The sequence below is a fragment of the Diceros bicornis genome, chromosome 28, assembly GCF_020826845.1.
Source record: "Diceros bicornis minor isolate mBicDic1 chromosome 28, mDicBic1.mat.cur, whole genome shotgun sequence".
NCBI lineage: Eukaryota > Metazoa > Chordata > Mammalia > Perissodactyla > Rhinocerotidae > Diceros > Diceros bicornis.
Window position 1 is genome coordinate 18,104,302 of NC_080767.1, and position 22,516 is coordinate 18,126,817.

A 22,516-nucleotide genomic window follows, 5' to 3' on the forward strand; every position below is an offset into this window, starting at 1 on the left:
CGTCCTTTCTCCCATGTCTCCTACTTCCCTCCCCGAGTCTCCTACAGACCTAGATTTGGCTCTCCTAGGCTCTTGCTACTCAGAATGTGGTCCTCGGACCAGCAGCGTCGAGAGCCCCAGAGAGCTTGTTAGCATCACTAATCTCAGGCCCCAGTGCAGACACATAAATCAGGATCTGCATTTTACCAAGATCCCTGGGAGACCCAATGCATGTTCAGATTTAAGAAGTGCTGTCCTGGAGGGTTTACCTTGGACACACCTTGTTAGAATGCTGCCTCCCGCACCTTGTCCCAGCACATTTTGGAACCACTTACTATACCCATTATTTCTTGGGATCATCACAGAAGTTGAAATAGCAAGATCCCCACTATATAGATAGGTAAACTGAGGTGCTTAGAGCCAGAGGAAAACTAGAACCCAGCTCTTAGGACTGGATTCACCTGCTTCCTCTCCAGACTTTTGGAGTGTGTAATCAGCAGAGGCTGCCGGTGCCCTTGCATAACCTGCCCTCTTCAAAACCAAGCAGCTGGTTTCCTGTTTCCCCGCTGCAAGGACGCGCAGGCCTCTGCAGGCCTGCTCCATGTCTGATGGCCACCCTGAATCCTCAACTTTCTCAAATTCATTCCTGTCGCTTGCAATTCACTTTTGGTTGTTTACTCAGCTATCCATTTATTAGCAACAAACAGTCACTACATGCCAGGTCCGGGAGTTCTTTTCTAATGATCAAACTGCTAAGCTGTTTTCTGTTAGAAAACATGGACACAATTCCTTTCATGCTGGTATTGCAGAGTCAGCATTTTAGCCTGCTTTTTCTATTTCTTTTTATTTTATTTTATTGCATAAACAAAGGAAATAATTATAGAGGTGGAATAGCACAGAGGTTCCAAATGCAGGGCCAGAAGTCAGATTGTGTGGGCTGGTGATCAGTAACTTCCATGATGGCAATGAAGATTAGGTAACATCATAGAGGGAAGGATCAATACGGTTCAATGCTATAAATATTAATGAAGATTATGAGATACAAGTATTCAAAAGGAAACTAGTGATCTCAACCCTTTTTGGCCCAGGGGAGATGAGAAACGGGATAGTGCTGTCCATAGTGAGTAGCTGGGACCCGCAGGGTGGTGTAGTGGTTAAGTTCTCACTCTGCTTGGGCCGGGCGGCCCAGGTTCGCAGGTTGGGATCCTGGGTGCAGACCTACTCACCGCTCATCAAGCCATGCTTCTATGTAGCCATAGAAGAGCTACAACTCTACAACTATGATATACAACTATGTACTTGGGCTTTGGGGAGAAAAAAACAAGAAAAAGAGGAAGATTGGCAACAGATGTTAGTGCAGGGCCACTCTTCCTAAAAAAAAAAAAAATAGTGAGTAGTGTTGCGCAACCCAGAGGGCAGGTGTTTGCTATTGGGTACCAGCTGACCCTGATGGTGGCTTGTCCAGGCGGAGTTTAAACATGTTTATCCTGACAGATGAATCAAGTGTAATTCATGAACACCTTGGGCTTCACTAGGTCTCCCAATATACCAGTTGTTTCAAGAAATCAGATTTATTGCTTGAAAAAGTTAAGATGAACTATAATTACCTAAGAAATCAAAACGAAGAGACTTCTCAAAACACATGGCTTTGCAATGCATAAAATTCTAAAATACAAAAAAGCCAATTGATTGAAAATCTGTTAAAGTGTAATCCTTAAAAAAAAAAAAAAAAAAAACTTGTTCTTAAAAATTAAAATTCTTGGGGCCAGCCCTGTGGCACAGTGGTTGAGTTCAGCGTGCTCCACTTTGGCGGCCCAGGTTCGTGGGTTCAGTTCCCGGGCGTGGATGTACACTACTTGTCAGCCATGCTGTGGCAGCTATATAAAGTGGAGGAAGATTGGCACAGATGTTAGCTCAGGGCTAAGCTTCCTCAAGCAAAAAAAAGAGAAAGACTGGCAACAGATATTAGCTCAGGGTGAATCTTCCTCAGCCAAAAAAAATAAAAATTAAAATTCTTTTCGTTTCTTCTCCTCCTGTTCACCAGGGAAGGTACGGTCAGAGTTAAATGGACCATCGTTTAGCCAAAAAAAAGGGAAGCATCGGACTTCTGACTTCAGTTGATTCTCTGGTTTGGGAATCTAAGCTGTTACCTATTTATTTTTTATTTCCTTCATTGCAATTACTACAATTAACAATGGTGGTGCCAGATAGTAGGCAAAGGAAAACCAAGTCATTCCTCTCCAGATAAATTGGTCTGATAAAACCATGTGGGGTCTTTTTTTTCTGCAGAGGATATGAGAGGAGTGTGGGGAGAGGGGGTTGTTGGAGGTGGGTTTGCAACCATAGCCTAAATGAGGTTTGCAGGTAATCTGTGGATTTCAATGATCTACCCATGATCAGGGATCTGGGGTCTGTGGACTCAAAGGAGGCCATAGGTGGGCTTCAGGAGTGGTGTGAAGACCTTATGAAAGTGTTGGAATAATGTGTTATAGGGATTTTTCTAGGGAGAACACCCATAGCTTTCATGGGTCACTCAAAGTCTGCATGCCGCCCCAGGGCCTTAGAACCTACTCTGGTTTCCAATTCCCTACCAACTTGGCTGCTTCCTTTCATGGAGGTCTCTGCCATCCATTTAAATTGCCTTTGGGGATTTTCTTATTCTTTATATTTTCTTACCAGATTTGAGCCCTGGAGGGACACCTGTTCCCACCCTCAGCACATATCCCCCTTTTTGTTGGGTTTTGCAGACACTCTCTGCTCCCCAGCAATATGAATCCACTGAGCAGCCAAGAAATACTGTGGTTTCCTCTTTTGTGTACACTTTCTGGGGAAGAACTTTCCCTGAACATTCTGAGACCACTGGCTGAACAAGAGCTGGCTATTCAAACAAGAACTTAGAGATGAGTTTAATTTCATTTTTAAAAGAAAGACAGCACTTTTATTTTCTCTTCTCATCAAAGCCATTTCTCTAAACAACTTTTTTGTTATAAAAAACTCCCCCAAATCATTGCTGCCTCTCGATATCTGACCAGTAACAGATTTGCCCCTGATTCCAACTGCCTAGTATATGTGATTTTTTCACTTTTGATTGCTTAAGAAATAAAAGCTGTGATCTGGGCAGTTCCTCAAAAAGTTAAACATCGAGTTGCCATATGACCCAGCTATTCCAATCTCCCAAGAGAATTGAAAACATTTGCTCACACAGAAATTTGTACAGGAATGTTCATATTATTCATAATAGCCCAAAAGTGGAAGCAACTCAAATGTCTATCAACTGATGGATGCATAAACCAAATGTGGTCTATCCATACAATGGTGTGTTATATTCAGCCATAAAAAGGAATGAAGTACTGATCTACGCTACAATATGGATGAACCCTGAAAACATCGTGTTTAAGTGAAAGAAGCCAGTCACAAAGGACCACGTATTGTATGATTCCATTTATACGAAAAGTCCAGAATAGGCAAATCCATAGACAAAAATTCAGAAACAGAAAGTAAATTAGTGGTTGCTAGGGGATAGTGGGAGAGGAGACTTGGTAGTGACTGTAGATATGGAGTTTCTTTTTGGAATGATGGAAACGTTCTAGAATTAGATAGTGGTGATGTTTGTACAACATTGTGAATATACTGAAAACCACTTAATTGTACACTTTAAAATGGTTAGAAAGGTGAATTTTATTTCAATTTTTTAAAAACGTATGATCTTTGAGATGGTGAAAGAAAGATAAAGATAATATCAGAATATTCCTGTGCTATTTGAAGAATATAAAATTTTGGGTGCCTTCAAGTGGGATCTTCTGAATGCTCTAGGACCCAGTTTTTAAACTCTTCAAACATAAGGATCTCCTACGCAGTCTACAATCCACAAACCCTGTGGATTGCGGGATTTCCAGGCCCCTTGCAGTAACCTCTCATGCCCACCAGGAGTCTGTGGCCCGCACTTTGGAGTCCTTGCTCTGGAATGACTACATCAGTAAGCTGATTCCCTGGATATGGGTGTGTGTTGTGTGACTGCATGGTGCTGTTGTTTTGGTTTTAAGTATATATTAAAAAGGTGAAGAGATTGTACCAATTCATTTTAGTCCCTATGAATCCACCCAACACTGTGTCATCTCCTCAGGTCACGATGCCAAGCACCCATCATACATTTAGGTAGGCAAATAACCAGGACAACTGCTGAAACAATGGAATCCTCTTGATTTTACTGGTTAGAGTTGAGCTGCCAAAGGTACTGGGTTTTCATATACAGTAACAGCCAATTTGTTTGTGATCAGACTTCCAGTGACATCAACCTTCTGAAACATCTGTGAACCCAGGGGGTCGTGGGGAAGAAGCAGAAGGCTCAGAGCCGCCTGAAAATAGCCGCCAAAAAGCTCATGCATTCCTCCTCAGAAGCAAAACTAACCTGATGTGTACGCAACACTGGGTTTCCTGGCTTCCCCATGAAAACCTCAGTTTTGCCCTGGAGGTTTCCATCGGAGAGCAGGAGGTGAAGAGCAGAAGACTCAGAAAGCAGGTTAGAAGAGGAAGGTGCTGGATTGGCAAGAAGTGACAACCCCAGACACACACATCTCCCCCGCACTGTAGAGGAACACATTTTGTATCATGTGCACGAGATAAAGAACGGCTAAAGCTCTTTTAAAAGTACAGCCAGGGGTCATGTAGTATAGGGGTCAGAGGTCCCAAACACCACAGTTGCCCCAGATGGCTTCACCAACAGAGCAGACAGCAATAAAATCCATCCAGGAGAACAGCACAATGGTCTGAAAAGCAAAGCCAAACCCCACACATTTTGCTAGCTCCTGGTGAGATCACTGCACACACCAAGGTACAAAAGGGGAGGACGTTTGTAATGATGACCAGGACTCATCAAGAAAGGTTACATACTCTCCGGTATACTCTGTTTACTAAGGCAGGGAAGTGTGTAATACATTTTAGAAAGATTTCCCTCAAAAAATATTAAAATTTTAAAGATTCAGCACTTAAAGGGTTAATCCTCTGTTATCCGAATATTTGCTTATGTACCTCATTTTACAACAATGCTAGTAAATGAGGCATTACTCTCTCTTTTTTAATAATCATTAGTATCAAATTATTGGCACCATTCAGTTTTAAGTATAGGTACAGGAGAGCAAACTATACAACACAACATAAAAATACAGTTCTGATACAAATATACGAGATCAATTCCACTTAACAAGTGGTCATAAGAAATGGATGGACATTTTACACACAAGGAAATACAGCTAGTAAATCATCACATGGGAAAGTGCTCAGCCTTGCTAGCAATTAATGAAATAAAACAACTTTTCAAGAACAACTATACACACCTATTAAAATAGCAAAAATAAATAAAAATGGCAAAACCCAATACTGGCAGAGCTATTGGTAAATAGAAATGCTTATACATTGCTGGTGGCATCATAAATTGTAGAGGGTATTCAAGCATTCAGAGGGGATGGGGTGGGAGTTGAACTAGATGACCTTTAAGGTCCTTCCAACCCAGAGATTGGATCTTTCTAGAAAGCAATCTGGCAATATGAAACAAGAGCTATAAAATACTTCATGCTCTTTGACCTTGTAATCCCTCTTTGGAGATATTCCCAAGGGAAGAATCCAAAGGAAGGATCATTTTTTACAAAGACATTCATAGCAGCACTATTTATAAGAGTGAAAAATTGGATATAACTCAAATATCTATTAATGGGGAGAAGTGAGGTTAACTGTTACATGGATATAAAGACATTTAAATTGATGACAGCAGGATCTGTGTTGAAAAGAGGAGATATGTGTTAGGTGGAGAAATACAACCAAAGAGTATGTACACACTGATCACAGCTATGTAAAAATGTGTGCATATTCATTGAGAAAGTCTGGGAAACAATTTAGAGGGCTAGTTTGTGGTTAGGGGGTTCCTTTATTCCTGCAAAGTTGTTCAAGTGCATAATAAAAATTTAAAAACACATTTCTTGAAACTATATAAAAAGAGAGCAAAGTTTCTTCTGGTCAAGGTTCTATCAACAGGACATGAATTGATCAACTTTAGAAATAATTTTCCTTTATGGAACACCCAAATGAATCCTGATATTGAATCATCTTAATCTTGTAAGAATTTTTAGACAGTTTAAACTATAATTTCCTACTTTGGATTCAATGATAAATTCTATGTATCCCAAATAATATTGTATCCAACAAATTCACAAGTTAAATTATATTTCAGATTAAGCTGAAGTAACTTCAGCAGTCCTGGTGATTGCAACTTTCTTTTTTTAGTTCATCTACTCAAGTCTGAATAAAAATGAATGTTAAAGACTTTATAAGATCTGTGTATTTACCAGTGTAAATGAAAAACCAGCAGTAAAGAATTATTCTCTCATTAAAAATGACTCTTTAACAAACAGTCAAAGCTTGGTGCAAGTTTCAATCATACAAAATCACATGGTTGAGATTGATAGCAAAGGATTCCACAGCATGTTAACCCCTGTGGTTGTTAATATATACACACAGGTACTTCTGAAAAGGAATCCCCATTTTCCCATCTTTCTTCTCTTAGGCTTACCAAATCATGTCTCAACTACATTGAGTAGTAGAAAAACTCTAATACTCAGGAGACATAAAATAACTTTCTCAATAAAAGTCAAGCCAGAAGTTGGCTTCAACTAACCATGGAGACCTGGGCGAACAGAGCACACATTTGTATGTAGTGCTGGAGCACAAAGCCCAAAGAAAGAGAACGGACAGAAGGCACCATGCCATCCTCCAGGCAACACGGAGAGAATTTCACAGTTCGGTCATCAACAGCCTTTTCATCATTTTCTCTCTCTCCAGTTCCTGCCGGAGCGTCTCTGCACTGCAAAAGAGTAGGTGACAAAAGAGTGAGATAAACCCTCAAAAATTATAAGAGCAGACTCAGCGTAAGTGTCATCTCCCAGATTCTTTCTTGATCTCAGTTCTTGACTTTCTCTTTCAGGCTCCTTAAGGACCCCTTCCATTTGCTAGCGTTGCAATAACCTGAAATTGTCTGGCTACCCATTGGTTTCCCCCAGTAGACTGAGAATTCCTTAAGGCAGTGCTCCTCAGGGGACTGACTCTATATATGTCATTCATCTCTGAAACCGCAGAGCCAGCATAGGATCTGGTGCACAGCAGCCTCTCAGTAAAGGTCTTTGGAATGAATGAGAAGATGTCCAGGGGTTCGATTTCTTTAAATCATGCTTTAAATTGGTTTCATATGCTCCTTTTCCCAGAGTTCCTCCCTATGTTTTAATAAATAAAATTGAATGAAATAAAATTGCTGCTTTAAGAGGTTGCTTCTGACTTCGTGGCCCTCAGGCCAAGTTGCCTATCTATAGAAACTGTCTCCACTGTTTAGACACACACACACACACACTCTCTCTCTCCACAGGAATACACATCTTTAAAGGCACAACCAAGTGTTTAAATAATTTCATTCAGGGTAGAAGTCAACAAGGCCAACAAGGCTCTACACAAACTGGCCCCAACCTGCAACTTCATGGGCCCCCTCTCCTGGCATTTACTCTGCTCTGGCCACACCAGCCCCCTCACTCTTTTTTTTTGAGGAAGACTGGCCCTGCACTAACATCTGTTGCCAATCTTCCTCTTTTTCTCTTTTCTCCCCAAAGCCCCAGTGCATAGTTGTGTGTCATAGTTGTCGAGTTGTAGCTCTTCTATGTGGGACGCCGCCTCGGCATGGCTTGATGAGCGAAGAGTAGGTCCACGCCCAAGATCCGAACCTGCGAACCCATGAACCCTGGGCCGCCAAAGTGGAAGGTGTGAACTTAACCTCTATGCTACCGGGCCGGCCCCCACCCCCACTCTTTCTTAACCAGGCCAGGCAAGTTCCACCTCAGAAGCTTTAACACCGGCTGTTCCCTCTGGCTAGTATAGTCTTTTCCCAAATATCTGCAGTTTGTCTCCTCACCACCTTCAGCTTTCTCCTCAAATCACACCTCAGTGAAGCCACCCCAGCATGCCCTACTGCCTTCATGGTTTTATTTTTCTCCCTAGCACTTGTCACTACCATACACTCACACTCATCTAATGTCTGTCTCCCTTCCCCCAACACTAAATTGTAAACTCCATACAGCAAGGACTCTTATCTGTTTTGTTCACTGTACAGCCCTAGCACCTAGAATACTGTCTGGCCTTTGAAGACATTTCAGTAAGTACTTACAGAATAAATGAATGAAAGAAGGAATAAGAGGGTTGTGGATGTCACAAACACAATGAACCTAGAGCCTGTGCCTGGTTGCCCTGTCACCAGAGTTACCTGCAGGTACCTGCTGATCTGACTCACCTGGCTGCCAGAGAAACAGGCTTCCGAGTGGTGTAGATGGTCTGCACTGCGGACACGGTCTCTGTCAAAGGCCTCAGGGTCGCTGCTGGAATCAGCGGGGAAGACTGGCCAGAACAGCACTGTAATTTACTGTCTCTAAAGTCCGCCTGGAGAGGAAACAGAAAAGAGGAAATCAATCTCAATTTGGGTTCCATTTTCACACTGTCAGCTGCTCCCGAAGCGTACCACACAGTTCCTGCTATTTTTTAATAATAGTGAAAATCAATTGCCATTTATTAAATGGTTTTACTTTGTGCCAGACACCATGCTAAAAGCACTTTACATACATTACCTTTTGACAATCCCTTAAGGTAGAGACCATATTTCATCACATCTTAGACACCATCAATTATAAGATGCACCATTTTTTCAAGTGCCACAGAGAAAGAAAAATATGGCCATTCAAACTTCATCACGCCCACTATTGTAATGAACATTCTGATTTCAGAGGCTTTAAAAGGTGAAAAAATGCACATCTTAGAACTGATTTTACAGAAAAGGAAAGTGAGGCTCAGAGAGGTTAAGTAATCTTCCCAACATCACACAGTAAGTATTCAGAACCAGTATTTAGAACCAGGATTAGCTGACTCCATAACTGGTGTTTTTCACCACTATAGCAGTGGTTCCCAAAGTATGGTCCCCAGGCTAGCAGCATCAGCACTATCCTGAAACTTGGTAAAAATGCAAATTCTCAGGCCCCATCCAAAACCTTTAGAACCAGAACGTCTGGGGATGAAATCAATCCAGCAAACTGTGTTTTTTATGAGACCTCCAGATGATTCTGATACACAGTCAAGTTTGAGAACTACTGGTCTAGAGTACACTGCCTCATTTACAGAGGATAATTTTTGTGTGTGTGTGAGGAAGATTCGCCCTGAGCTAACATCTTTTGCCAATCTTCCTCTATTTTGTATGTGGGTCACCACCACAGCATGGCCATTGACAGACGAGTGGTGTAGGTCCGCACCTGGGAACCGAACCCAGGCTGCCGAAGTGGAGCACGCCAAACTTAATCACTAGGCCACCAGGGGTGGCCCTAGAAAGGATAATTTATTGTTGTTTTAATTACAAAGCAAGATATGCTTATTACTTTTATATAGAAAACTTAGAAGTGGAGCATGCCAAACTTAATCACTAGGCCACCAGGACTGGCCCTAGAAAGGATAATTTATTGTTGTTTTCATTACAAAGAAAGATATGCTTATTACTTTTATATAGAAAACTTAGAAGATATATAAAAGTAAATGAAGGAATTCCATAATCTTTTACCGTTGTTGTCAGTATATTTCCTCACAGTATTTTTTTCTATGCAAACTTTTTGTTTTATATCCTTTTGATACCAGCTATATATTTTATAATTTGATTTTTCACACTAGTACCTGGCCCTAAACTTGGAGAAATTTATCACATGGCTTTCTAAAGAAGAGGCTTTGATCATCAAATGAGCGATGTATTCTTAGTGAAAGACAGAAGATGAGCTCTTCCTAGGGAAACATGGAAAACCACTGAAAATATCAAGTACAGTTGTAGTTTTGTGAGGGTGTATCTGGCTTGAGCAATGGGGAGAGGCTTAGCTTTGAGGGGTCCTGAAAGGCTGTTGCTGAGAAATGCAAGCCCCTGTTCGTTTTACACCTGCCTCCAGAGGGAGAACTCAGCTGGCCTGGGATGGAGCAATGCCAAAGAATGGACCATGAGAGCATGGACGTCATACAGTTGCTATGTGATGTCTGCACGTGATGCAAAGCATGTGATGTTTGCCACAAAGAGCTTTCACAAACGTTGGGCTGTAGCAATCACTTGTGCAGTTCACCAGATAATTCTGGCTCACCACTTTCCACGCACACGGTAGGATTTGCACCTCCCTACCCACTTTGAGGGTAGGCATGGCCATGTGCCTCACTTTGGCCAAGGAAGTGCAGGCTGAGGTGCCATGTTTCATCTCCTTTGGAAGATTTAAGAGCCATGTGTGATTTATCAGCTCTTTTTGTCCCCTCTGCCACTGTGATTAGCAATGTTCCAGAGCACAGCTGCTCCATTAGCCTGAGTCCCAGAAAGAGGACAATACAGAGCAGAGCCCTCAGCCCTCCTGTGACAGACATGCAGCATGAGTAGAAAATTTAATTTGTCATTTTAAAGCATGGCTTAGCCCATCCTTCCTGACGCAAGAGCTGGGGGAAGAAGTTATTTTGTCGCTTCAGTGAAATGGGTAGAGGTTGGGCTTTTGATGTCATTTTTTATTCTTTCTGGAAAAAGAGGGGAAATATGGGCCAGCCCTGGATGCCTAGTGGTTAAGCTTGGCGTGTCTGCTTCAGCAGCCCAGATTCAGTTCCCAAGTGAGGACCTACACCACTCGTTGGCGGCCATGCTGTGGCGGTGACCCATATACAAAAAGAGGAAGATTGGCAGTGGATGTTAGCTCAGGGCGAAACTTCCTCAGCAAAAAAAAAAAAAAGAGGGAAATATGGTGTAAAGGTGATGGTGAGCAAAAGTGCCAGGGCCTTCGCATGAGTCAAGGCAGTGGCACCAAACTATACTAGCAGTCATTGTATTCTTCCCTGCCATGAACTCAAAGTGAAAAAAAAAAAGCCAGCTTCACTTAAGAATGACCTTGGGGAGCAGTGAAAATTACTAATATTATTAAATCTCAACCCTGAATACCTGTATTTTTAATATTTATTGAATGAATGAATGAATTTTAGCTGGAACAAAGCAGATAACAGAAGGACAGACCCAGGCAAGGATAGAAATCTGACCAGAGCCAGCCAGGGGCCCTCATCCTAAATGGACCAATGCCCTCGGCTAAGCATCAAGCACAGACCCAGTTAATAGACCTGAGTATAAGGTAGAAACTGGTCTTAGGATCAAGCAAGGAGCCCAGTTGTTGAAACAAGACCCAAGGTCAATGCTGGATCAACTGTCAGACCAACTCTGCAGAGTTCCCTGGAGCTACTGAACTCCTCCGTGACTGTGACCAGGATAGGTCTAGAGGCCTGTGGAGACAACAACCTTGTAGCAAGGTGGAGTGTCTTGACCTTGGTGGGGAGGAGAAGAGAACATGACACACAGGGGAGAAAGAAAATTAGGAAGCTGAAGGCCATGAATTTGGCTTCCATTACCATCTGGCTGTCAGTAACTCCCTAATTATTATCTCCAGTCTAGTCCTCTCTCCTGAGTTATAGACTCAGATATCCCACTTCCCATTCATTGTTTCCACCTGAATGGAATTCCACTTGGATGTTTCCAAGGCATTTCTTTTTTTTTATCGCAGTAACATTGGTTTATAACATTGTATAAATTTCAGGTGTACATCATTATACTTCTATTTCTGCACAGATTACATCATGTTCACCACCCAAATACTAATTACAACCCATCACCACACACACGTGCCGAATTAATCCTTTCGCCCTTCCCCCTCCCCCTTTCCCCTCTGGTAACCACCAATCCAATCTCTGTCTCTATGTGTTTGTTTATTGTTGTTATTATCTACTACTTAATGAGGGAAATCATACGGTATTTGACCTTCTCCCTCTGACTTATTTCGCTTTGCATAATACCCGAAATGTCTACCCATGTTGTCACAAATGGCTGGATTTCATCGTTTCTTATGGCTGAGTAGTATTCCATTGTGTATATATACCACATCTTCTTTATCCATTCGTCCCTTGATGGGCACTTAGGTTGCTTCCAAGTCTTGGCTATTGTGAATAACGCTGCAATGAACACAAGGGTGCATGTATCTTTATGCATTGGTGTTTTCAAGTTCTTTGGATAAATGCCCAGCAGTGGAATAGCTGGATCACATGGTAGTTCTATCCTTGATTTTTTGAGGAATCTCCATATTGTTTTCCATAGTGGCTGCACCAGTTTGCACTCCCACCAGCAGTGTATGCGAGTTCTCTTCTCTCCACATCCTCTCCAACACATGTTGTTTCCTGTCTTGTTAATTATAGCCATTCTGACGGGCGTGAAGTGACATCTCATTGTAGTTTTGATTTGCATTTCCCTGATAGTTAATGATTTTGAACATCTTTTCATGTGCCTGTTGGCCATGTATATCTGTATATCTTCTTTGGAGAAATGTCTGCTCAGGTCTTTTGCCCATTTTTTAATTGGGTTGTTAGTTTTTTTGTTGTTGAGATGCATGAGTTCCTTATATATTTTGGAGATTAAGCCCTTCTCGTATGTATGGTTTGCAAATATCTTCTCCCAATTGTTAGGTTGTCTTTTCGTTTTGTTGATGGTTTCCTTTGCTGTGCAGAAGCTTTTTAGTTTGATGTAGTCCCATTTGTTTATTTTTTCTATTGTTTCTCTTGCCTGGTCAGACATGGTACTTGAAAATATGTTGCTAAGACTGATGTCGAAGAGCGTACAGCCTATGTTTTCTTCTAGAAGTTCCATAGTTTCAGTTCTTACATTCAAGTCTTTAATCCATTTTGAGTTGATTTTTGTGTATGGTGTAAGGTAAGGGTCAACTTTCATTTTTTTGCATGTGGCTGTCCAGTTTTCCCAACACCATTTGTTGAAGAGACTTTCTTTTCTCCATTGTATGTTCTTGGCTCCTTTGTCGAAGATTAGCTGTCCATAGATGTGTGGGTTTATTTCTGGGCTTTCGATTCTATTCCATTGATCTGTGTGTCTGTTTTTGTGCCAGTACCATGCTGTTTTCGTTACTATAGCTTTGTAGTATATTTTGAAATCAGGGAGTGTGATACCTTCAGCTTTGTTCTTTTTTCTCGGGATTCCTTTAGCTATTCGGGGTCTTTTGTTGTTCCATATAAATTTTAGGATTCTTTGTTCTATTTCTGTGAAAAATGTTGTTGGAACTTTGATAGGGATTGCATTGAATCTACAAATTGCTTTAGGAAGTATGGACATCTTAACTATGTTAATTCTTCCAATCCAAGAGCACGGAATATCTTTCCATTTCTTTGTGTCTTCTTCAATTTCTTTCAGCAATGTTTTGTAGTTTTCAGTGTACAGATCTTTCACCTCTTTGGTTAAGTTTATTCCTAGGTATTTTATTCTTATTGTTGCAATTGTAAATGGGATGGTATTCTTAATTTCTCTTTCTGCTACTTCATTGTTAGTGTATAGAAATCCAACTGATTTTTGTATGTTGATTTTGTATCCTGCAACTTTACCATATTCGTTTATTACTTCTAAAAGTTTTCTGATGGATTCTTTAGGGTTTTCTATATATAAAATCATGTCATCTGCAAATAGTGACAGTTTCACTTATTCCTTTCCAATTTGGATCCCTTTTATTTCTTTCTCTTGCCTGATGGCTCTGGCTAGGACTTCCAGTACTATGTTAGATAGGAGTGGTGACAGTGGGCATCCTTGTCTGGTTCCTGTTCTTAGAGGGATAGCTTTCAGTTTTTCACCATTGAGGATGATATTACCTGTGGGTTTCTCACATATGGTCTTTATTATGTTGAGGTACTTTCCTTCTACACCCATTTTATTCAGAGTTTTTATCATAAATGGATGCTGTATCTTGTCAAATGCTTTCTCTGTCCAAGGCATTTCTAACAAATCATGGCCAGAGGCAAACTCATTATCCTTCCCAATCCAGTCTTCTTTTAGATTTCCTTATCTCAGTGAGTGGACCCACTGTCCATCACATTTTACAAGTCAGAAATCTGGGAACCATTGTTGACTGTCCCTCTCCCTCATCCAATCCAATTCCTTACCAACCTCCTAAATATCTCCCCCATCTGTGCACTATTCTTCACCTCCACTGTCAAAACTGCTCTGGGTCAAGCTCTGCCCTCTCTCCCTTGAACTGCTGTCCTAGATTTCTAGACTACTATGCTGAATCCACTCTGCCTGGACCCAACTGTCCTTCCACTGCTGTCACAGGGGTCATTTCCAAATGCACCTGCCCTGTCACTGCCCTGCTTAAAGTCCTTCAGAGGCTTCCCATTGCTCTTAGGATACAGATCAGAATCCCTACTGTGGCCTACAAGGCCAAAACTATGGTGTTTGTCCCTGCATTCCTCCCCTTCCTCCTCTCATGCCCCACTCCCCTGCTCTCTGCATTCTAGTCCCACTGGCTTTCATTTCAGTCCCTTGAATATGGGATGATCCCTCCTGTCCCAGGACTCTGGTTCATGCTGTTCCTTCTGCCCGCTCCAGCTGCCTTCCAGCCACTCTTGCCCAGTTCTTAAAAGTCCTAGCGTGGTTTCTGACATTGGCTTCCTGCTCCATCTTGGCCCCCAGCTTTTCAGGAAGGGCTTGCCTGGGTGTCTCACGGCACTGCCAAGGCTGGGCTGGATGCCAGAGTGCCTGCCATGGCCAACTGAGGGAAGCCAAGCCAGAGATTCCAGCTGGGGAGCTGTGCCCAGCAAAACTGCAGGGGTGGGACGAATGTCGGGGCAGTAGCATTTAACACCCTGGCCCAGCCCCTGTGTCTCTGCCCTCTGGTTCTTAAAAGGCAGGTGCTAGAAGCAGCTCATGACCCTAAAATTGGATTGTTCTAGGAACCTGTTTTTGCCTCTGCCTGGACTGCTAGACACCTTCCCATCTCTGTTTGTCCTCTGAAACCTGAATCAGGCAGTGGCTCATTCTCTCCCTCTCCACATGGCTGAAGCCACTTCAAGTAGTGACCAGCATCCAGTTCATGAGACTGCTGTCCCTAGGCCTCCTCACGGATCCTCCAGATTGGCCAGAAATCCTTTGGAAGGAGCCTCAGGAATCATTCAGTTCTGGGAATTGCAAACTCTGATCCCTGAAAGGAGGAGAGGGTGAAGGGAAAGAGGAGGGACACTGAACTCCCCACTTCTCTGCTCCATTCGGCTTCTGCAGAAGCTTTCATTTAAAGAAGAGTTGAGCAGCTGAAAAGAAGCCTGAAAATCATCAAAGTCTCTCCTTTTGCAGATAAGGAAACTACAATATTTAAATGTTTAAAAACATTTCAACAGTTTGCAGAGAGTTTAAATAAGTCGCCCAGCCACACAGAGAGGTGGTAACATGATGCCAGTTGTCATGACTACTTGCTCTTGTTAATTACACCACCTTGCCTCTCCAGCCTTGAGAAACAGCAATCATACTTGACATTTGTGGGATCATACTTGACATCTGTGGTTGGTAAAGTACTTTCAAGTTCTTGATCCCTTTCGATCCTTGCCTCTATCAGATACAAGGAGGATATTCTTATCATTGTTTCCACTTTAAATAAGAGGAGACTGATGCTCAGAGTGGTAAAGTGACTTACTTAAGATCATGTCATTATCAAGACGCAGATCAGACCCAAAAGAATCAAAAACAGGGACTCAAACAAATACGTGTATACACATGTTCATAGCAGCGTTATTGACAATAGCCAACAGGTGGAAACAAACCAAATACCCATCAGTGAATGAATGGATCAACAAATTGTGGTATATACCTATGATAGAATATTATTCCACCATAAAAAGAAATGAATTACTGATACATGCTACAACATGCATGAGCCTCAGAAACACTGTGCTGAGTGAAAGAAGCCAGATACAAAAGGTCACATATTATATGATTCCATTTTTATTAAATATCCAAATTAAGTAAATCCATAGAGATAGAAGGCAGATTGGTGGTTGCCAGGGGCCGGAGGGAGGAGGGAAATGGGGAGTGACTGCTTAATGGATATGAGCCTTCCTTTGGGGGTGATAAAAATGTTTTGGAACAAGATAGAGGTAGTAATTGCATGACACCAAATGTCCTAAATGTCACCGAATTGTCACTTTAAAATGGTTAATTTTACGTTACGTGAAGCTCATCTCAATCAAACAAAATAAAATAAGTAAAAGATGCAGACCTCCCAAACCCCAGCTCCTTCCCAACCTCACAGAGCTCACAGTGATTAAAAGAAGCTGTTGACATCACTGCCTGGCATTCCACAGAAAAGTATGCCACCAGGGAACAATGTCTTAAAACACAAATCTGTTGTCTGGATCTACTTACGGTAAACTGTGGCCCTGTAATGAAAGGATCAGGAAACGGGGTCACTGTATCAGCCGGGAATGTTTTTATCTTCAAAAAAGAGAAAGAGAAGAGTGTTATTTTCAGATTAGAAAACTAAGTTCAGAAATCTTTGGCAGTGCGCTTTTAAAACTGAACTATAGGATTCAGGGAACACACACGGAGCCATCATTGCTTGTGAAAGGAAATACACAAAGCGTTCCTTAGGAGTGTTGCCCAGCGGTTGTATCTGTGCCTGTCATTGTACTGTGGGGCCAGGACTCAGCAGGGATGACAGGCTAGAGTCTCGTGTTTGTATGGCACCCCACCCTTACCTCGCCCTGGAACTCCCTTCACTGGGTCGGCTTGGGCCTCTCAGGCATGCTGGGCCCTGCGTATGGCCTGATCCACAAAAGGCTATGATCAGGGTGTATAATGAGGCAGGCCTGGACTGCCTGGGGTGGCTGCTGACAGCCTCTCTGCAGCTGAGGGGAATGGACTCGAGGCTGCTGAGATGTCACATCCTGGGACACAGTCTATCACAGTGGACAGAGTCCCAGGAGGCCCAGACTAATTAGGCCAGAAAGTATAACCCGTCTGTTCACTTTAGTTGTTGGGCTCCTCTGAGCAATAGAGGAAAACCTCAGGAGAACCCACGTAAGCACGTGAGACTCCTACCACCATGGCCTTTGGGAACCGAAGGCAGGGCGATCAGAAGTGCCCAGCACTGGGAGCGGCTGCAGCACAGGGCTGGTCTGAAAGAGGGTGGATGCACCAGCATGATCAGATAGTGGTGGGTGGCCAAAAAGAGCCTTTGCTTCCATTCCTTTCTCTTTGGTCATTTTGTCTTTGGCCTCCTGGAGGCGTTGGGGAATGGGGGAGATTATTTCTTTAAGGCGGCCTAGCGGACTACCAGCAGGCTCAGGGACTTGACGACTCTGGCACTAGCTTGTCTGCAGCCCCCGGGCACAGAAACTGCCTGCACATCTGCTGGTGAACGCATATGGGGCCACCCGCCACCAGAGGGCTGCAGACAAGACACCAAGCCCACCAGTGACCATTGGCGGCAGCCTGTGTGTCTCTCAGGGTCTTGCCTATAGACCCTGGAATAGCTACTTGATGCCCTTGAGTCGTTCTAAAGGGGGTTAAGGTAGGGATGAGCAAGAACACATCAGACCAGACCTCAATCTTCTGAGGTTTCTGAATGAGTGGATTAGGTCTCAACCCAACCGATCTGGGAAGGACAGCGTCCTTGCTATGTGCACTGAGATGTCCAGCCCAAGCCTGCTCCCCTTCCCCAATCTCTCTTCGGTCTCTAAACATCTCAAAATTCCCAGAGACTCAGGTGTCCACTCAGATTGCCGGTCGTGGCTGCCCGCAGCACAGCAAGAGAACGACTCTGGGGGAAGTCTCGTGGTGCATCCTCCTCACACGGCCTAATGGTGCAACATGGCGTTCTGAGACCAACAGCGAAGTGAAAAGTAACATACAGATAAGACTCTCAGATCATCATGAAGTGGAAGGGGAAAAGAGGTTGATGATTGCTATTAAAGAAACGTGAAAGTTGGCAACTTCAAAGAATTATTTTATACCTGCTCTAAATAAGAAAAATATATTCCAACAGTGACAGTCTGTGTTGCTCCACTGTGGCAAAGCATATTCACTCTTCTGATGGTGCCATCACTTGGTGTAACCATTTTAGAAAGGGAACAAGGCCAAAGTTGCAATATCGAACCCAGCAGGGTCTAGCCTGAGACAACCAAATACCTGACGCAAAAACTATACGTGTTCCCTTGAATAGTGACAAACTGGAAACAAAGCACATGTACTGCTGTAAATCTATTAGTAAATGGTGGACCACTCACTTGATGGAATATCCACAGTCATACAGAATGTGGCAACAAGAACCAGATAGAAACAACACAACACTAAGTGAAAAGAGAAAAACAGGAGATGATACGGATACTATGATTTAACTATGTAAAGTTATGAATGAATATGAATAAATATTAGAAGGACACACGCAAAAATGAAAAAAAGTTGTGCTACGCTGAAATTATGGGTGATTCCTTTCAAGTCGTTATGGAATATTCATATTGTTGCTTGATAAATAGCAGGAAAAGACAAGTTAAAAAAAGTTTTTATATTCAATAGAAATGCAACTAAGATTTTTCTTTCTGGGAAAAGCATCTATGCTCATCAAAGCTCTAGGAAAAGAAACTCTTCCTGGTTCTTGAGACCTAGAGACGAAGGGGCAGGACCACAGCCGTGTGTCCCAGTTTGACCAGGGCTGGCTGGACTCCAAACTCTGCATCCATCCTGGAGTGAGAGCACCTGTCAGCCGGGCTCTTCTGGAGGTCTGGCGCTGGTGTACACCCATGGGGCCGCCACCTGGTGGTTCCTGCCCGCCTCACCTCTCCTGGCCAGGCCCCTCTCCCTGCCAGGGTACCTACCAGCCTCGTTTTGATTGGAGGGTGCATGCAAACTCCAGTGGTCTCTTCCTTCATGGGGAGAGAGAGTGGAGGAGAACAGCGAGAGTGGGCACAGTGGGGGGCGCTGGCGGGCTCTGCCTGCTCACGAGGAGAGGAGAGAAGGGGAGGAGGAGGTGGTGAGAGGGGAGGAAGAGGAAGAGGAGATAAGGGAGGGGGAAGGAGAGAAAGATAGCACAGTGCAAGACGGATCTGTCAACCCCAGACTGCTAGCAAGCCAGCCTCACCCGCAGCCTACTTGCGGCCTCTGGCCAACTAGCTTCTAGTCCCTCCCGCCTCCCTCCTCTCTCCGCCTTCTCTCCTCCTCTCTGGCCCTCATCTGTCTTCACTATCTGAGCAGAACAACACATCAAAACCCCATTCCCTGGGCTGGCAGGTAGGGGCCATCCTGTGCCAGCTGCACAGGACTGGCAGTGGCTTCCTGGCACGCTGTTGAGGATTCTGAAGCATTGCCCAGGTCAAACCAGAAAGAAAGCTCTGATGAATTAGTGATGTTGGCCACGGGGGCAATTTGAGGAGTGGCCACACACTGGAGAGTGTTTGCCTTCCATGCCCAGTGGCCTCCCGCACTCTGCTAAGTAAGAGCCCACATCATGGTATATAGGTGAGCAGATGTCCACCAGGGAGCTCCAGGAAAGAGATATATTAGCGAGGAGGAACATAGATTTTAGGATTTAACCTGTCATGGCTCTTTATCTGTGTTCAGAAGACATACGGGCCCTGATCCCCACTCCCATACCCATGGGCCCAGGCCTTGGAGTCTCGTATTGGCACTGGGTACCTTGCTGCTTAGCTGGAAGATACCAAGCATTGTGAGAAAATGCCATATCACTTGAGATACCAGGTTCCCGCTCCAGCCCTTTATAGTGCCATGCACTCAGCAGAGGTCCAACAGCTTATACTGGTGAGGATGAGGATGGTGAAGAGAGAATGCTCTGATATTAGGAGAGGGGGCCACTGACGAGGTTAGTTAGGGTTTCAGGGAGAGACCATTCACTCTAGAAAATAAATATGCACGCCTTTTAGCTCAAGAGTTTCCTGAAGTAGTTGGTGTGATCCTGCCATAATGAATAAAGCACAGCCTTTCATTTTCATTGAAAAATGATCAGGAAAATTGCAGGCCTCTTTTCTGTCTCCAAATTGATCTAACTCCATCCTCTTTACCACTGCGTGGTCCTGGACAATTTCCAAGGGGCTTTTACAACCATTATCTCACAATGGCCTTCATAACAGCCTTGTTTTACTATTCAAATTTGGGAGATGCAGAAATTGCATTTGCGAACTCAAAATCCATGGGTCTACACTCTTTGGTTGATTGTTTCTAAATTCACTCTTCAGAAACAAGTGAGTCCATATTAGTCACCTGCAGTTAAGTTTTACCAGCCTACTTAAAATCCCCTCACTGCTCTCTCTGGTCCTCAGGATAAATCCTACACTGCACAGGATGGTATCTAAGGCCTGCATGAAGCTGGCTCCCGCCTGTCCTTCAGGTTCATTTCCCACCACTGCCCCAATGCATCGATGCCCCAGCCAGAACCAGCTACACCAGGGACCCCAGGCCACGAGGTCTTTCCCTTGCAGATAACAGCAGCCACTCAATGTGTGTGTGTTTTTTTTTTTTTTTTTTTGTGAGAAAGATCGGCCCTGAGCTAACATCTGCCAATCCTCCTCTTTATTTTGCTGAGGAAGACTGGCCCTGGGCTAACATCCATGCCCATCTTCCTTTATAAGGGACGCTGCCACTGCATGGCTTGACAAGTGGTGTGTTGGTGCGCGCCCAGGATCCAAACTGGCGAACCCCAGGCCGCCGCAGCGGAGCATGCGCACTTAACCGCTTGCGCCACGGGGCCAGCCCAATGTGTGCTTTTTGAAGAAGATAAAAGCTGGCATAAACGACCAACAAACATGGACATACTGCCTAGAGATCAAATTGTGTACCGGACACCAGGTCGTATCTGAATTGAAGATTATAATGAATGACTTAAGGCTTTGCCCAGCATTGGACTTTTATGGTAAAGAAATGTTGATCCATCCCACAAGCATCTCTGACCTTTCTAAATACGCATCTGAGTGGATTTAAACAAAAGAGTGTTCCTGGGCCTCCCACACCCTTGACTCTTAGTAAATGATCAAGAAATAGGATAACATACGTAATAGGACACTATTTTGAAATTTATTTTTTCTCCTGAGATTTCCTTTCCTCCTTGGGTCTTTTTCACATTCAGGCCACTAGGTTCTACTTGGCTTTTTAAGTTTCAAAATCTGACTCCTCGGGGAACAGAAAGATTTTGGCATAGACAAATGATGATGAAAAGGTGTAAGCCTTCTTCATTATCCAGATGAGAAAAGACATTGCCAGTTTGAAGATGCGGAGAAAAGTCTGAGGGAAAGGGAGGAGGGGTAGATACTAGTGAGTCTGAGCAAAGGGGCCCTGGGCTCCTCCTCCCTGGGCTGAGGTTGGGGAACAGGGAAGAAAGAGCAGAGAAGACCTGCGCCCTCTGCTCAGGTAGAGGTGGGGAGGTGGCAGGCCCCAGATCAGAATGGCTGTATGGTGTGTCTAGCAGATAGGGATTCACATCCCAGCAGAACGGTGATTTCCACCCACCCAGAAGGGGCATGAGAGCAGCAGAGAGTGTCCCAGCTATATCAGCAAACAGGTGACATCACGAACTAAATCGACTTCCCTCCATCTTCCTGTGCCTGGAGAACAGGGATGAAACCCCAGGGAGACTAAGAGGCCACTCTGATTTGACTTGAGGTTAAGTGTTAGCCCTCCTGATAGAATGAGGTTCAAAATAAAAACTAAGTTAGTGAGACAAATGGAAACCCTGTTCTTCTGACACCCAACCCAGGGCTCGTTCTGCCCCCTACACAGCCTTCCTTCGACCAGCCCAATCTCCTCCCTGACCTGTGAACTCTTGACTAACATTCCCTGGCCCAGAAGAGACCTGGGTTCTGACCAGCTGTGCTGTGCAGTTGGGTAAGTGGTTCATGAAGTACAGGGATCAGGGAGAGACAAGCCCCAAAGAGAAAGCATACGGAACAAACAAGGCACGGGTGTTTATGATCTATGTTACCTGGGGAGGGAAGCTGGCACGACTGACCTGGAGTTGGGGGCAGGATTCTGCATTCCTAGGTCAACACTATTGGTATGTAAATGTACCCTCCTTCCAACACCCCAACTTGATTAACACCAACACCTTCCGTGCACGTGCTTATACTCATACCCCAGCAGAGAATACCCGATGGAGAGTGGCTGCTGTCCTCACTCACTTGCCTTCCTCCCTCCCCACCCTCATGCCCCACCTCTCTCAGCCCAGGTAGAAATCTGATCTGATTACGAAGGCTGTGATGCAGATTCTGGAAATGGGTGGACAACAAAGCTGCAGAGGTTGTAGAACTTGGATTGCTAAACTGAGCCACACAATAAAAGAGTGGGGGATTGGAGAAGAAAAGATTTGGAAAAAGGAGGAAAAGAATGCTACAAGAGTGAAGCTGGAAAGAATGTTTTTGTGGAGAGTTTGAGGACGAAAGTCCTTGGGGTAGTGCAGGGTGAAGGGAATTAAGCAAAAAGAGATTCAAGAAGTGTTACCAAGAGGTGTTAATTTAATCTCCTTTCATTATTTTGAAGGATGCCAGTTAAAGATTGAACCTTTTTATTATTCTTGGCTGTCTCGACTATGCTTCTTTGAAAATCACTCCACACAGAGAAGGGATTACAAGGGTTGAAAGTCACACGAGTTGA

The 22,516-nt window shown here is 43.8% G+C and overlaps 1 protein-coding gene across 5 annotated transcripts in view; it reads right to left on the reverse strand.

Annotated features, from left to right (window-relative positions):
* Positions 1-5,876: 5,876 nt before the first annotated feature.
* Positions 5,877-22,516, reverse strand: part of EPB41L4B (erythrocyte membrane protein band 4.1 like 4B) — a 133,016-nt gene continuing 116,376 nt past the window's right edge. For all 5 annotated transcript variants that reach the window (XM_058523736.1, XM_058523738.1, XM_058523740.1 and 2 more), the window contains exons 23-25: positions 16,286-16,354; positions 8,300-8,445; positions 5,877-6,832 (exon numbers count right to left, since the gene is read on the reverse strand). In XM_058523736.1, the coding sequence (XP_058379719.1) occupies positions 6,763-6,832; positions 8,300-8,445; positions 16,286-16,354 (285 nt within the window). In that variant the 3' untranslated portion in view covers positions 5,877-6,762. The remainder of the gene's footprint in view (positions 6,833-8,299; positions 8,446-16,285; positions 16,355-22,516) is intronic.